This window comes from Nannizzia gypsea, genomic scaffold (assembly GCF_000150975.2).
Source record: "Nannizzia gypsea CBS 118893 supercont1.9 genomic scaffold, whole genome shotgun sequence".
In the NCBI taxonomy this organism is placed as follows: domain Eukaryota; kingdom Fungi; phylum Ascomycota; class Eurotiomycetes; order Onygenales; family Arthrodermataceae; genus Nannizzia; species Nannizzia gypsea.
The window spans coordinates 239,449-255,588 of record NW_003345193.1 but is presented as its reverse complement, the minus strand read 5'-3'; the positions used below and the strand labels follow the sequence as shown (position 1 = coordinate 255,588).

The window sequence follows — 16,140 nt, the reverse complement described above, 5'->3', positions numbered from 1 at the left end:
CTCCTCCGTGGGCAACAATGCCTCCCTGCTCTCCCAGAAACAGACCCTTTGACATGTACCTGGCCAATGTCAAGAAGACCAACGACTCCGGCGCCCAGTACGAGTTTGCCGTCTTCATGATCCACGCAGCCCAAGATATCGACCTGGACGACAACAACAACGACAACACCAATAACAACAGCAGCAACAACAGTAGCAACGAAAAGGTAGGGAAGAGTGAAACTTCAAAAGCAGAGCTCCTCCGGGAAGCAAAGGGCATCCTGCAGCGTCTGGCGGACAGAAGCTACCCTTACGCCCAGTACTACCTCGGCGACGGGCTGGCATCCGGCCTCTTCAACAAGGGCAAACCAGACCACGACAAGGCCTTCCAACTTTTCGTCGCCGCAAGCAAACATGGCCACGCCGAAGCCGGATACCGCGCTGCCCTCTGCTACGAGTTCGGCTGGGGCACAAAGCAGGACGGCGCCAAGGCAGTCCAGTTCTACCGCCAGGCTGCCTCTAAAAACCACCCGGGCGCCATGGCAAGGCTCGGAAGGGCATGTTTGGCTGGAGACATGGGGCTGGTCAAGAGATATCGCGAGGGCATCACCTGGCTCAAGCGAGCTGCTGAGTCGGCGGACGTCCAGTACAATGCTGCTCCCTACGAGCTCGGACTGCTGCATGAGGTCGGATACGGAGACGATGTCTTCCAGGACGAATCCTACGCCGCTCAGCTCTTCACCAAGAGCGCGGAACTCGGCCATGCAGAGGCCAGCTACCGTATGGGCGATGCCTACGAGCATGGAAAGCTCAACTGTCCTCGAGACCCGGCATTGAGTGTCCATTTCTACACCGGAGCTGCGCAGCTCGGACACCCCATGGCCATGATGGCCCTGTGTGCGTGGTTCATGGTCGGCGCTGAACCCATCCTCGAAAAGGACGAGAACGAGTCGTATGAATGGGCCAGACGGGCTGCTGAGTGTGGTATGTTGTTGTTTCCTTTCTTACTTACTTACCCCCCTTGTTCATTGTATATGTATATTACTTCCGTGATATTAACAAGCATTCCCCCCTTGTTCGTTTGCAGGCCTCGCCAAAGCTGAATACGCAGTTGGCTACTTCACCGAGATGGGCATCGGATGCCGTCGTGACCCCCTCGAAGCCAACGTATGGTACGTCCGCGCCGCCGACCACGGTGACGAGAGGGCAAAGCACCGTATAGCTGCCATCAGAGCTGCTGCTTCAGGCGCAGACCCTTCCTCTGCCGCCTCCCGTCGTCTCACGAAAAATGGTACACTCTCCCCTTTTCTTCCTATTCAATGCATATACTAACAAGCTATCGATCAGGGGATAAACCAAAAGGAAAACGATTCGGTCTCTTCTAAAACTCTTGCTTTCTCATCCTCCACTCCGGCTCCTTCTACCACTACTTCTACTTCCCAGCGCGCATCTGCATCTCTTTCTTCCATCTGTTCCCTTTCTTTTACTTCCCATCCAGGATAATGACTTCTCCTGCGTAATAGCTTAATACCACCTACACCCTATCATACTCATACTCACCCTCACCCTCACCCTCAAACATATACACCTACATGCATGCATTTTGTACGGTTGGTCTTGTCATCGATATATACATCAGCCATCATACCATACATACGCCTTGGACAGGCTCTTTTCTTTGCTTTCAACTTCACTTCATTTCACTTTACTTTATTTTGCTTGGATTTTCTCTTTTATTGTTTCCCACTCCTTGCATATACACTTTCTGTCCTACGCTGGGCCTTGCTTGTCCCATTCTTTTGCATACTAGCTCTACTTCTATCCCACTTAACCTCTCGCTCTCTGCCTGCTTGAACACCGGGTTGACTTAAGCAATTGACTTCGGGCATTGACTTCGGACATGAACTGGCTTTTCTTCTTCTTTTCATTTGTGATGCGGAAATAAACAGCAGCTGATACTTTATTTTGAATCGAGAGTTTCTTCATTATATTATTTACATATTATCAAGTTACTATGTCCATCCCTTATTATCAACGCCATCTCTATCATCAAAACAACCACAACCCATAGCCATATCCATAACCATACCGATGATCGTATCAAGAAGGAAAAAGAAATGTAAGAGAGAGTCATTAAGATCAGGCCTTCTCAGGTGTAGTCACGCCCGTCTCAGCCGTCGAGTGGCGGTCCTTCTTCTCAGCCAGTGTCTGCTCCGAATCAATCCCCTGATTCAAATCATACGAAGCAGTAAACACACTCAACAGTCCTCCAATAGCCAGTAGCACGCAGCAGACGATCCAGACAAACCTCAGACTGCCCGTAAACGCCTCCTTCAAGTGCATCTTCTCCGGCCCATCTTGCATGCCTCGAACAACTTGCACCAACACCGCGGCATCCTTGCTCAGAGTCTCTGCAATGCCCGGTGCCGAAAACTCAGGATACTTCCTCAGCTTGGCACCATGCGGTTCTGGAAGATGACGCCGCCAATAGCTACACCCAGGGCCTGACCGAAGGCACGGAAGAAGCTGAACATCGCTACGGCGATGGACATATGGCCCTTGAGTGCAGAGGCTTGGATGGGGAAACCTAGGTCGGGGAAAAGCATACCTAATCCGACGCCGGCGGGTATGATGAGGAAGATCCCTGCTGGAACACTGCTGTCTACCTTCAAGATGGTGAAGAGGCCCATTCCCCGAGTGCTGAGGAAGAAGCTGCCTTCGATCGACCAGCGGTATCCACCCGTTAGAGTGGTGACGATGCCTACTACCACAGCACTGGGGGCGACAGTAAAGCTGAGCGGGAAGAGAGCCACGCCTGAAAGAATGGGCGAGTATTCCTTGACTGTCTCGAAGTAGAGAGGCATATAGTACAGGCCGCACCAGAGGACGAGACCGTGAATTACCGTCTCGATGTACGACACGATGGCGGTCCGAGTAGCGAAGACAGTTACGGGTATCATTGGCTCAGCAGCAACGCAAGTCTCGTAGAGCATGTTTCCGACCAGTCCTGCAATGCCCAGTATCAGTGGCACCAGCGTCCGCCAGGAGCTCCAGTCGTACATGACTCCTCCCCAAGTGATGGGGATGAGGAAGGAGACGGCAGAGGCAATGAACAGCACCGCACCGATGTAGTCTATCCTCCGGAGCTTCGTGGCCAACGAGTCCGGAATAGGGGTAAGCTTGAAGAACAGGATGATAAACACCAAACCAATGCCCACGAAGGGGAAGTTGATATAAAAGATCCATCGCCAGGAGACGTTCTGCGAGAATCCGCCGCCCAACACAGGGCCTAGGACTGATCCCAAACTCCACATGGAGCTCAGAATGCCAAAGTACTTTCCTCGCTCACGCATTGGGATCAGGTCAGTCATCACGATTTCTGTAAGGGCGATGATTCCGCCTCCTCCGACGCCCTGGATGGAGCGGCCGACCAGCATTTGCGTGAAGTTTTCTGATAAGCCAGAGAGAAGCGTGCCGACGAAGAAGAATGTCAGGGCAATGAGGATCATAGGTTTGCGGCCGAAGATATCTGAAAACGACGCAAAGCTAGGCTGGAAGACTGTCGGTGGTTATTAGCATAAATACCATGTTTAATGTCGAACATAGAGTCCAACCAACCTGTTGAACAGAGTAGGAACGAGGTTCCGCTCCAGAAGGCCTCAATGGCAGAACCATGTAGTTTAGAAGCAATTATCTAGCATTGGTCAGCTATTCATCTTGTATGATGGGCGGGTATGTTATGGTCCACCGCAGAGAAGAGTCGCATACAGGCAAAGCAACAGATATAGATGTCCCGTCGAGGGCCACCATCAACGTCAACACAGCCAGCGTCAGGAAGATAAGCCATGTACGCTTCGAGGGACGGAATTCCCCCAGCTCTTTGTGCGAGCTGGCAGAAGACGAGCTACCTGACTGTTGTTGGCCATTCTGGCCGTCTTCGGCTGCGGTGTTCATGCTGGCCTAATTGATATCTGCTTTGGTAGAGGGGGGATATTTGGTTGCCAGGTAAAAACAGACATCTCCGTATCAGATATATAGACCGATCTATATATATAATAATGTCCAATATCTAGAAATGCCATCAGGGAGCCGAGAATGACCGGCCCGCCGACGAAAAAGATCAAACGGGCGTATCAGTCGAGCCAGGAGAGATCCGTTGCTCCATCCCGTCCGGCCCAATAGCAGTGACTCCATCGTAGACAGATCCACAAGGGCCCAAAAGGACGTTATCACAAACAGTTTGACTAGCCTAATCTCGTAGGGATGGTAAAAATGGAGCATAACATTAAGCATGCACGATGATGCAGCTCGCAAGCAATACGATAATGGGCCTTCATCGTCTGCGCCGCACGCCGTCAGCAGCGGATACCAACCAGGCAGCAAAGTAAACGACGAAGCTAAGCAGCTAAGCACGATGAACGCGGAAGAACCGGTCGACCCGCAGATCCGACGGACTCGAGTTGCTCCGTCGGTTGAAAGTCAACGTGTCAAGCGTAGGCGCCGTCGGTCACTCGTTGCTGGTCGTACTCCGTCCACTGGCTGTCAGAAATGTAAGTTGGTCACTCAGATTTGAAAGACCAGGGAGAAAGACCTCTCTAGGTAGTTTTTGTTTCTTTAGATAAGGACTCGAGAAAAGGAAATTCTTGACATGGATTAAAAGTGAATACGGCTGATGCGTATACAAAATACAACTCCCTCCGATCCAACTCACTCCAAACGTAAAACTAATCCCACACACGGCCAGGGCATTTGAACAAGAGAAGAAAGAAGAGAAACAAGACATGGAAGACGGGAGACGGCAAGGAGATATGTCATGCCTCGCACTCGAGCGATGGAGAAGCAACTTGAACAGAAACTCTCAAAAAAAGGGGGATAAAAGTGAAACGGAATTAAAGTGAAATGCATAAGACCTAGCTAGACGCTAACTTTACATTTACTGGAAGGCCTTGATACATCCCCAGTGCTTCTCGATGCCGAAAGCACCATCATCCTTCCATGGGTCATCGACGAAGGAGAAGAAGATAGACTGAGGTCCGACTTCCTTAACAAGCGAGTCGATGGCCTCCTTCTGCTGGCTGATACCAGGCACAGCGAGGTTATTGGGGTTACCCTTGGTAGGGAAGCCAGTCTCGAGGTTGATAACGTCCTTGCCAGGGCAGATCTTGCCGAGAAGCTCGATCTGGCCGCGGACGAACTTGCCGCACTCGCTGGCGACGACATCTGGGTTGAAGAAGCAGTGGATGTTGGCACCAATGATGTCGACGGCACCGCAGAGAGTAGAGCCGTGGCTCTGCCAGATATCGACGGTCTCGGTAGTGGTGACCATGCCACCGTAGCCGGCAGCCTTGAAAGCGGCCTTAGCTGAGACGATGAAACCAGCGAGACCACCGGCATCGGTGTGGCCGGAGTGAATACCCTCGTTACCGACAACAATGAGGGTGACCAGGTCCCACTGCTTCCAGCTGGTGATATCGGTGACTTGCTTCTGGGCTCCGGAAATACCAGTGCCAGAGATGAAGACACCGATGAGCATCTTGAGGCCGTGGGTTCGGCAGGCATCACCGACGTTCTTAAGGCCGTCGCAGTCAGAGGAGTAGATACGGACGGCGCTGAAGCCGGCAGCCTTGATGACGGCGATATCCTTCATAACAGCATCGGCACCCTTGCACTGGCCGTCGTCGGTGTAAGGAGAGTAGGTCATACCACCAGTCTTTCCACCACCGAGGCCACCGCCTGGAGTCTTGGGTGGGGATGGAGCCTTAGGAGGGGATGGAGCCTTTGGTGGCTCTGGGGCCTTTGGTGGTTCAGGAGCCTTGGTTGGGGTCTCAGGAGCCTGGGTTGGCTGGGCAGGAGTAGTAACAGGAGCCTTGACTGGTGGTGGTGCTGGTGGTGCTGGGTGACCGCCAGTTGGCGCAGGGCAGACGACAGTCTGGCTGGTGACAGTGACGGTCACAATCGTGCCAGTCTGGGTGTAAGTGCCTGGAGCGATAACGGTGGGAGCAGGGCAGGCGTCACTGCCAGGGCCGGCTGGCCCGCTGGGAGTAGGACCGCATACGGTGGTCGAACTAGGGACAGTGTAGGTGGTTGGGGGAACGGTGTAGGTTCCCGGAGTTGGGTAGACGGTGATAACTTGAGTGGGAAGCTGAGGCTCCTCAGAAGGCTTGGGCTGCTCAGGAGTAGGCGTGGGTGCCTCTGGAGCAGGGACAGTCACATCGACAGTCAGGGTGGTGTAGCTGGTGGACTTAACAGTGGTGGTCGCCTCAACTGGTGGTGCTGATGCCGGTGCCTCAGGAACAACTTGATATCAACCATAGTTAGCAGGCGATCTATGTGGTCTTTGCGATCGATACAATCTATACTTTTGGTATAGAGAGAGGACCAATCATGCTCATAATCATTCATTCATTCATTCATCCGGGGGAAAAAAACATACGAGTTGGAGGGCCGTAGAAGGTAACGACCTTGGTTACGCAGGAGCAGGTATCCTGAGGAGCTGGAACACCACGGCGGTGGAATTTGGCATGGCCGTGGGCATGAGGACTGGCGCAGGCTGAGCCGAGCAGGCCAGCGGCCGCAACAAACAAGGAAGCCTTCATCTCTCCTCTATCGATTCTTCTCCGGTGGCGGCGACGAGGCGTTCAATCGTTGTTTTTTTCTCTAGCTAACAGTGGGCAGGAAGAAACCGACGACGAGAGGAGCGTTGTAAAGTCGTTAAAGAATGCCCGCTGAAAGAGTGAAGCGGTGGTAGGAACAAAACCCCAGGAACAGAAGACCGGGAGATATGAAGCAGAGAGAAATGAAAGGGCCATGCCTGGAGTGTTATATTAAGTACTCCCTTCGCCGGGGACAAGGGCGCTGCCGGGTGGGAAAAAGGGGGCGTCGCACCGTGTGCGGAAATTGCAACTTCAAGCGTTCAACCCCTTGGCGGGCCCTGCGCCAGTATATTTAGACCGATTATTGGTAGCAGACGAAGACACCCCCAGCCGCTAAGCAGGCTGTCATGGGCCGCCCTCCCTCTAAATTCCTGCTGCTTCGCGTCTCCAACGGCCGCCATCTCCTTGACGTTCTTCCTGTCTTCGTCTTCGTCCTGTTCTCCTTGTTCCCCCCAGACTTGCTCACTCCAGCGCTGCCGCCTCGTCTCCTCCTGTTGATGGTGTATTACAATATTTATTGCATGTATTCGCCAATACCGAAGTATACGATAAGATGATCGTCAGAGCTGCCGCTTTGGGTGGCGGTGAGCCCAGGTCCCTCGCTGCTCTCATTGGCTGCTGGAAGGTGCTCGGCAGGGGCAGAGCCAGCTGGCAACGAAGGTACGGTAACGGGCGATACGCCTTGGGGGAGATTGATATGCGAGTCAGGGCCAACCGCTGAGAACGAGCCACCACAATAGCTGTCGAGGCGATATAGTTATCAGAGCGACTTGACTCCGAATATAAGAAGCTCGCTCTTATGCCCCTCGGCAGGTCTTGATGTCTTGTATCCCGTTCAATAGTCCGATATGATATCCGGTTATGGTGTCTTGGTCCCAGGATGTTTGTATTGGCGGGTGAAGGATAAAATCGCTCCGTCGAAGTATATCCGCCGTTCCTGCGTTTCACCAAGGGGTAAGGGAGCAGAGGCAGAGGAAGGATTGCCTTGTTCCTCGTTTCTGCGGGCTCCCTTGCTAGGGCTTTCGCCGGCCTGCCCTATCTGGGAGTAGCGTTGCAGAGCCGGTCAGTCAACAAGAGGGTCCGCCTCGTGTCCAGCGCTATTTTTACCCTAAATTACCACGGAGATGCCCTCATCCCTCGCACCCCGTGGCGTCTCGCGAAGGCTCTTGGAAAAGCCTCATGGGCTCATTGGCCCCCTTTCTCGCCCAATTCGAAATGCCATTCGCTGCTCGTAGCCGTATTTCTCTGCTCGACGTGGCGTTGTCACTCGCAGCTGCCATCTTGCTCTGCTCTCCCTCACCTTTGTTTTGGGCGCCTCTGGTCGAAATTTTGATGCATCCTAAAGCCCTCGTTTTCTTTTCTTCTGCTCTTTTCTTTTCCGCAGCCATTTCTTGCGGCTCTTGCGCCATCTTCTCATTGCTACCCCTCCGCCCCTCGTTGGCTTGCTGGCAAATTAGGGATGTACTCCGTACAGGCATGTGTAGGCGTTGTTGGCCACCGCCATCACTTGAACCCAAGCCATAGCACAGGAGGTTTGCTATGGTAGCTCGCCGTATACGGAGTAGAGACTGACGGTCCATACTTGGTATGAAGACTCGCTGATCTCTCCTCGTTGGGTGCTTAAGCCGGATGTTTGCTGTCCAGCAAGAAGGTTCCCCAACTCCACCAAACACATGTCGATGTGCAAGATCGCATCATATGCTTGGTGATGCTGGTGTGTGCGCCGAAGACAGCCCCTGATTCTCCCAATCACATCTACCGCTAATCGGATCGGAATGCATGGAAACATCTCGTGTGCCGCGGGAGGGTGCCGAAGTTACAAGAGAGAATTTTCTTCCGTAATGCTTGATTTGACCGAACAGCGTATATCAATGCTGAGCATTTCTTTCTCGTCATCGCTTCTTGGTACGATGCAGTAAATTTTTTCAAAAGGCAGCCTCCTCTGTATAGATGATACACAGATCCCTCCTGCTGGTGACCTGATCGGAGATTAACCACAATATGACGGAGTATTAACTGTTGGCACTTGTGGAAGTTTTCAGAATCTGCATGGAACAGACCAACATCGAACGCTGCGTATCAGTGTTACAACCTGCGATGTGAGCTGACTCGTCAGCATAACAGAGTCGTCGTACTCGCTTTGATGTGCACGTTATTCGCTGGGCTATGGTGGTGGAAAAGTATCACTGCTGAAGGTTCTTTTGGGTCAACCAGGCACTCTACCATCATGTACCAAGCTGGTAACGCTCTCGACGTAATTATCTTATGGGAACACGTCTGTTCCAGCCTGCATATTTATGCAAGGCGAGCGTCATGCCTAACCACCACGTTCCGATGAGATTCGGGGGCTCGGGGCCATCGAGATACCTCAGTATCAGGCTTATCCATGACCCGTCGTAATATAGGGAGAGGCCACTGTCCAGTTTTATATCAACAGCCTCGTGTATAATCACTCTCAGGGCGTAATAGGCTGCAAGGCGCCGTGGACTTGATTATGTGTTCGCTGTTGGTAGGTTCTTGAAGCGGCCGGGCGGGTGTCTGTTGGATACGTTCGATCTCTGCTGTCATTCACGAAAGAGGCTTCCCATCGGTGCCTATCTATAGTTATAGGTATAGGTACTCCGTATATCATTCGTGATGCTGAGCTATTCCGTGATTTTTCATAGCGTTTAAATGAAAGACGGTTTTGCTAATGCTGATTCTGATGCTGATACTTATGTCGTTGGTTTAAACTACAGCCAACGTCACCAAACATCGTCTACATACATAAAAAATTCAACCTTATATCTAACGGGACGCACGCAGTAGTTGGCACGAAATATATCAATTACAGCATAAACAATAGTACATAGTTAGTTAAGCATAATAGAAACAAGACATGGAGATAATCAAAAAGGGGCATTAAGACAGAAACCGAAGCAAGATAGAGTAGCAAAAGAAAGGCAACGATGCCACGCCAGATACAATATCCATCCATGCTTACCAGCCAGGTAGTTAGTTAAGTAAATGTACGTACGTTCGAGAGAGAAAATAAACAGACAAGCGAAGAGCTTGCTCAGTTATCTTTTTCGTCTCGATCAAAAGGAAGGGCGCCGGCGCCAGGAGGCCTGCCTTGGTGAAATTGTTAACTCCCCGAATATGCATACAGTAGAGAGATAGTCAAGAGAAACAGAGAAAATAGGATGGGAACGTTAAACATATCAATCAGGCCCGATGCAGTTACTTGGAAGAGTCAGCATCGACGCCGCCCATCTCCTGGTCCTCGTCCGCCGGTTCTTCGCCCTTCACTTCAGGGGCAGGGGCGTCTTTCTCACGGCCAGCAGATGTCACAGCCTTGTCGTCAGATTTAGGCTCCGCTGCAGTCTCAGAAGTGGCCACAGCTGGCGTAGCGTCCTCCGCAACGGCGCCAACCCAGGTCCTGAACTGCTGGTTTGACTTGTCGACCTCATCTTTGCTCAGCCCACGGGCCCACGCAGGATTATTCACAAACTTCCCTCTGAACCGATCTCTGCGCTTCTCCTTCAAGCTTGCGTATTCCCTCATGTTCTCGGGAGCTTGGGTTTGCTTGTTGGTCTCATGGCGATACCACCAGTCCCGTGTGCCTGGCTCATACAGGATATTATAGCTGTTGGCGCAAATGCGTATAACTAGGCCGTCATGATGGACTAGAGGTTTGTAGAAGTTGTTGTATTCTTCATCTGAGTCCATCTTTGGAGGCAAGTTGCGTTTTAGGAACGGCATGCGCATGTCTGAGAAGAGAACTCCTTCAGTGGGATCGCGCATCGTATAGGCAGAGACGTAGTAGGACCATCGGGCTTCATGGCCGAGGCCGTCGCTTTCTAGTGTACTCTGATCAGGCGTTAGAAGCTGGATCAAAACGTGTTTTGAAGCCGGGACCTGAAATGTAACATGTTAGCATAGGATCAAGATAGAAAGCAGAATTCGGAGACCCTTACAAAAGTGACACGATAGATATCTCCTTCCTTGATCAATCGCTCCACCTGTTTGCGGTACTGGAGCTCCTGGTTATGGGTTGTCTCCTCCTTCTCCCGCTCTTTGTAAAACATGTTGATAACATCTGAGCTTCGGTCCTTGACATCACCATTGAACACACCAGCAGCATACTTCGCGATACCGCCCATGATTCTATCAAGCTGATAGAGCTGCCATCCATTCCTCATGTAGAAGCGGCGCAGGGGAAAACGGTCTTCTGGAGGCTAGGTTGCCTGTAATAGCCTCTTCGCACATGCGAATGACTTGGTGGTAGAGGTTTGCCTTTGGATCGGTGTCATAAAGAAGGTCAGAAGGCGTCTTGTCAATCATGCCTAGTTCCAGGGCGGCCTTGGGTGCCATGGCACGACGAACTGCTTCGTGGGCTTCCTTCTCATACTGCTTCACATTCAACAGCCGACGGTAGAGGATTTCAAAGGTGTATAGGAAGCAGTAGATGGTGAGGTTGCAGTAGAAGTGGTGGACTTTCTTCTTGTAGGGTTCGTTGAGCGGGTATTCGCGTTTGTGATGGAAATTTCCGCGAGTAGGATGGTCCATCCATCGAAGCTCGGCAATATCAAAGTTATCAGTTGAACGAGGCGCGGGTGTGCACTCGTTCATTGATAGAGGAGTTGACGCGCGACTGGCTGCGGTGGATCCGGCCCTGAGGTCAAGCTCAGGTCTGTTAGACCTATCTGGACGTCTGTTGAGAACCTCACGCAAAAGCTCGAATTTCTTCCCACTTGTGATGCGCTTTGGTCGTATGGGAGCCTCGTCCGGTGAGCTATCGTCGTCAGCATCCTCACTTGCTGACGCACTGTCATATACCTCTGACAGATAGTTCTTGAAAGCTTCCCGATCTATGCCGAAAAAGACGGGAATGAAGTCCTTAATAAAAGCCATAACTCGCTGCGGATCAGCACCAAAGCCAGCAGAGCTGTGATCAAGATAGCAGAGTAGCAGGTGAGTGGCATCCAGTACAACTTCAGAGTCCTCGAAGGCGAGGTCAAGCTGGTAGTTGGAGACATGGACGCCAGTCCTACGACGATTCCGACCTTCTTCGAACTTGGTCTGAATCTCATGCTGGATATGCTTGCTCAAGAAGACCTTCTTATCGTTGCCTTTCATGATGATGGCTTGGTGATCTAAACTGCGCCAGAAACCCTTCTGCATCTGTTCCCGCCATACTTTGTCCCATTCACGCTGTGTTTGGTCAGTATCGACATGTATACCATAGTTATTCTAATAAGAGAAAGGAAGATCCGTACCTGTGTCGCTTTCCACTCTTCGCATTTCTGCTTCAGCCTGGCAAGCACGATCGGTAGCACGAGGCATGGCCGGGTAAACATCTCTTCAATGACTCTCTGACCGGGCTCACGATCATATATCTTTTTGATGACCCGTCTGTAGATGGTTTCGCTCTGTCCTCCAAGTCCAGGTGGCAGCTTAAACGACGATCTATCGCTGTCACTCATAAGTGAGATCTGCTGCACCAGGGGTTCCAGAAGCTGGATGGTTCTAATACAAGCTTCGATATGGTGATCATAATCATGGCGGTCTTCTTCTATACGGTGCAGAGCATCTTCGTACTGGTTCTTGCGGTGCGCAACGAAGCCAGAATCCTCAGAAGCCCAAGTTGGATGAGAGGCCCAGTCGTCGTTCAACACGCTCTTGCATAGCTCGTCACGGCCACTGCATGCCTTTTGGCGTTCACGCTTAGGTAGAAGACGGTAACTTGGTCCCAAGGCACGGCAGTGAGAGAGATTGACAGATCCCGAGTCGGGTTTGGCCTTGGGCTCGATGAGCTCGTCCTTTGGCTCGATGTGCATGAAGCGTTTAAACCAGGACATGATTTCCTGGTTTGCGCCAATGAAGCCGGCGGCACGGTTAACGAGGACATTGCGGTCAATTAGGTCTGCAGAGTAAAGGTTGCAGAGCTTGAGGAATTCTCCGAATGTTTGTTTGTTGCCGATGAACTTCTTCACACGATCAAAGAAGGCATATTCTTCGTGGGAGGGAGTGAGAGAGAAGCTTGGAGGAATCGGCTCAGGCAATGCTGGGACCAATGTCGGCGAGATATTTGGCTGGTGAGCATCTGTGGCAGATGGTTTATGGCTCAATTTCGTTCGCTTGTTCATGCCGATCTGCTGAGCGGCAGTCTTGTTCATCTGGCCGCCATTCATGTCACCAACTGCTGGTTGCATGCCAGGCATTCCTCCACCGACGGCCTGAGCACCTGGAGCGCCACGTCGTTTCTTGTTATCCTTGGTTGAATCTTTGACGTTGAACTGTCCTATCGGCGGCATATTCACGTCACCTCTAGTCATTTGAGGTTGTGGCAGTCCTGCAGAACCGTAGCCAGGTTCTCCACGTACATTGCTGATTATGGGAACTTCCTCCTGCGATTGGCGAGCTGAGGGTGTAGCTTGAGCTTTGGCCTGTGCAGCAGACTCAGGTAGGAACTGTTTAAAGTCTTCCAGAAGATCAGGAGCAGCGCCAAAAAGATGAGTGACCTGGGTGTAAACGTCTTGTATGGGCTTAGACTCGCGTTGGTAGGTTTGCAAGATTTCGAGGAATTGCTTGTATATCTCAGGAGAGTCAGAGAAGCGGTTCTAAGGAAGATGAACTGTTAGTGAAATCAAGCTCGTTAACGTAAGTAAATGATTTAGCAGGATTATACCTTGATTTTATTGACGTAACTAATTGCATGGTTGAACTCAACGGGCCCACGCTTCGATACATCAACCTGACCGGGCATAACACCTGACGGGCCCATACCACCGGCCATAGAGCCCATAGGCTGTGTAGGGCCAGGGGTATGCGAACCAGGTGGGAGCTGCATTATTTGCTGCCGGCCAGCACTAGAGGCAACCGATACGGCATTTTGCAGCTGTGAAACTCCTCGTTGTTCCTGTTGATGAACCATTGAAGCAGCCTCATTGGACGCCTGCTGCTGCTCATGCTGAGCCTGGTAATCATACTGTGTGTCCTGAGATGGGTTGTGTCTAGACTGCTGTTGTTGCCCGTACATTCCGGCCGTCATGTGCTGAGACTTCGGCGAGTATGAGCCAGGTGCACCTGCTGGATGGCCAGGCTGTGCCTGTTGCTGGGAATGACCATGTTGCCATGCGCTGCGAGGCTGGTCGTAGTATTCCGGGCGTGAAGCGGGGGCAGATGGTACTGCAGGGCCGGTTCCTTCGGGTGCGCCTAACGGAGGTCTAGCGCCCGACTGCATTGAGATAGTGTTTGTACCTGAAGGAGTGGTGACGCGAATCGCATCTGGGTTATCGTCTGTTCCGCATTCTATGCGGTATCCAGGGGGGAGGAAGGTGTTGAAGCCTTGAATCAGAGCAGGATGGCCGTTGAAGAGGGTCGAAACGCGCTGGATAACGCCTGGTGTATCGATACTGCAGAATGTTAGTTTTGTATATATATGGCCAATGTAGCCTACATGTGACGCACGCTTGACTTTTAAAATCCTTCATGATATCAAGGAACCGGTTGTAGACTTCTGGCTGCTCGACGAAGCGGACCTTGACCTGGTCCAGATAGCTGAGCGCATCCTGTTTCGTAGGCGCCATTAGCAAGGATTCAGATTGAGTAGAATCATTGACATCGATAAAGTGCTTCGGTATGAGAATTGAACGTCCAACAGGAAAAGTGGGCTACAAAATATGAAGGTAGGAAAACAGTGCATAAATGGTACGTGAGGTGTGAGCAAGTGAAGTCGGTCCAACCATAGAGTCATTCTCAGCACGGTGAATGAAATGCACGGAATATTCCATTATCCAGTACTTCCAATCAGCTTGGACGGCTGCTGGGAGTAACACCCCATTTTCATTGTGCGTATTTCATTCACACCAACATAGTCCTTTTCTCTCTCTCTCTCTCTCTCTACTTGCTGAGGGAAACGAGGTGGAAGGAAGAGGCAAACTTACGTTTAATATAGGTTGTTGACCCTGTGCCAGAGCAGCAACGCTACCCGGGACTTGAGAAGGGCCCGAGTTAAAAGCGAGGACTGGCTGGGAGGGCTGGAGGTACTGGCGTGGTGGTCCCTCGCTGTGTTGCATGGAGCTGCCAAACAGGTTGGAAGGTGGGTTCGAAGCCTGAATGGACGGCTGTGGCGCGTTAGTGGCCGTACCCAGGTTTGAGAGCAGGCCATTGGGTCCGTGGATCGAGCTTGGTACCTTTGAAGCAACTGGTTGGTGGATGGGGATGGATCCCGTATGGCTTTGGACTGGGTGCGGCTGCTGTTGCTGCTGCTGTGCCTGTGCCTGCGCCTGTGCCTGTGCCTGGTGCTGCTGGTGCTGCTGCTCACGGTGGTACCTGTCAGCCATCTCACGCTCTCGCTCTCGCATCTCATTTTCTCGTTCCATCTCTCGTTCGAGTTCAAGCATTTCCATCTCCCTCTGGCGAGGTCTTCGGTCACGTTCACGTTCACGCTCACGGTCATGACTTATCGACGATGGAGGTGAGGTGTGCTGGATGGTCTGGCCGATACCGGGCAATGCATGACCCCGTCCGAGGGGTTGCTGCTGGTGCTGGCCATAACGAGAAGCCTGTTGCTGCTGTTGCTGCTGCTGCTGCTGCTGTTGCTGTTGCTGCTGTTGGTGTGACTGAGGAGGCGCTGGAGGAGCAACAGAGGCACCCTGGGTGAGGTCTGCGAGAGTGGGTAGAGAGTGAGTTGACTGGCTCGCGGAGTGATATGGGCCTACGGAGGGCATCGTTAGTCGTCAATAGCAAGGTAGAGGAGTGCTGTAGCGATCGTACCTTGCGGCGGAGGCAGAGTACGCGACGGCTGTTTCGACGCCTGGTCATCCAAGGGAGTGTTTTGCCTATTTTTATTTTTTTTTGCAATGCGCAAAACGCCGTCAGCTCAATCGAACCATTACCAAAACCGACAGAGCACCAGCAGGAAGCCACCGCAGACTCTATGATCGGGTCATGCAGGAGAAAGGGGAGAGATTACCCAAAGGCACCGACTGGCCGCGCTGACTGCTGGCCCATCTGGTCTACATGGTGAGGCTGCGGGCCAGCACCCGGATGCCACCCATCTTTACCCGACGGATTCATACGGTTCAGCACGCCGAGCAGCAAGACCCTGACCCAGCGTCAACAGGAGCAACACGATGCAGTTGTAGGTCCTTGGTACGCCGTCAACCGGAACGCAGCTCGACCAGCAGCGGGCTGGAGGAGAGAAACTGGCCTGGGCCAGCTCAAAACGAGCGGAGGGAGGGTCGCTTTCAGGGGCGAGCTGCGGCGCTGAACATGGGACGAGGCGCTAGATTGGAGCGCCGGGCAGACAGCAGGATGGGCAACGCAACGGGGAGAGCTGTCGGAGCTGTTCGACTTGCGGGCTGAGGGAGGGCGGGCGGCTGTTGCTTCTGGCTTGTGGTGTTCGGGTTGAGCCTTGAAGGGGAAAAAAAAGCTGGAGTAGTTTTAGATGATGGTTGGTGTTTGCTTGCTTTGGCTGCTGGATCTTCTTTTGCAACGGAAGAAAACTCAAAAAAAGTCACCA

The 16,140-nt window shown here is 52.2% G+C and overlaps 6 protein-coding genes across 6 annotated transcripts in view; 2 read left to right on the top strand and 4 right to left on the bottom strand.

Annotated features, from left to right (window-relative positions):
- MGYG_08328 (SKT5) overlaps positions 1–1,311 on the top strand; it is a gene marked incomplete at both ends in the record, with an annotated part of 1,944 nt that extends 633 nt beyond the window's left edge. Inside the window, 2 exons of the mRNA XM_003169376.1 lie at positions 75–963; positions 1,067–1,311. Coding sequence (XP_003169424.1) covers positions 75–963; positions 1,067–1,311 — 1,134 coding nt within the window. The remainder of the gene's footprint in view (positions 1–74; positions 964–1,066) is intronic.
- Positions 1,312–2,118: 807 nt separating this feature from the next.
- MGYG_08327 (hypothetical protein) lies at positions 2,119–3,933 on the bottom strand (the record flags this gene model as incomplete). Its single annotated transcript, XM_003169375.1, has 4 exons — positions 2,119–2,447; positions 2,477–3,538; positions 3,598–3,673; positions 3,748–3,933. 4 exons carry the CDS (start codon positions 3,931–3,933, stop codon positions 2,119–2,121), a joined length of 1,653 nt encoding a protein of 550 aa, XP_003169423.1.
- A 337-nt stretch (positions 3,934–4,270) lies between these two features.
- Positions 4,271–4,702, top strand: MGYG_08326 (hypothetical protein; the record flags this gene model as incomplete). Its single annotated transcript, XM_003169374.1, has 2 exons — positions 4,271–4,529; positions 4,598–4,702. 2 exons carry the CDS (start codon positions 4,271–4,273, stop codon positions 4,624–4,626), a joined length of 288 nt encoding a protein of 95 aa, XP_003169422.1. The 3' UTR covers positions 4,627–4,702.
- A 210-nt stretch (positions 4,703–4,912) lies between these two features.
- On the bottom strand, positions 4,913–6,575 carry MGYG_08325 (beta-glucosidase 5; the record flags this gene model as incomplete). The annotated part of the gene is made up of 2 exons (XM_003169373.1): positions 4,913–6,276; positions 6,413–6,575. 2 exons carry the CDS (start codon positions 6,573–6,575, stop codon positions 4,913–4,915), a joined length of 1,527 nt encoding a protein of 508 aa, XP_003169421.1.
- Positions 6,576–7,094: 519 nt separating this feature from the next.
- On the bottom strand, positions 7,095–8,212 carry MGYG_08324 (hypothetical protein; the record flags this gene model as incomplete). The annotated part of the gene is made up of 2 exons (XM_003169372.1): positions 7,095–7,569; positions 7,776–8,212. 2 exons carry the CDS (start codon positions 8,210–8,212, stop codon positions 7,095–7,097), a joined length of 912 nt encoding a protein of 303 aa, XP_003169420.1.
- A 1,639-nt stretch (positions 8,213–9,851) lies between these two features.
- MGYG_08323 (transcriptional regulatory protein SIN3) lies at positions 9,852–15,676 on the bottom strand (the record flags this gene model as incomplete). The annotated part of the gene is made up of 12 exons (XM_003169371.1): positions 9,852–10,529; positions 10,589–10,715; positions 10,879–11,286; positions 11,342–11,406; positions 11,451–11,825; positions 11,891–13,234; positions 13,369–14,029; positions 14,085–14,287; positions 14,360–14,416; positions 14,561–15,333; positions 15,393–15,457; positions 15,639–15,676. 12 exons carry the CDS (start codon positions 15,674–15,676, stop codon positions 9,852–9,854), a joined length of 4,794 nt encoding a protein of 1,597 aa, XP_003169419.1.
- Positions 15,677–16,140: the final 464 nt, after the last annotated feature.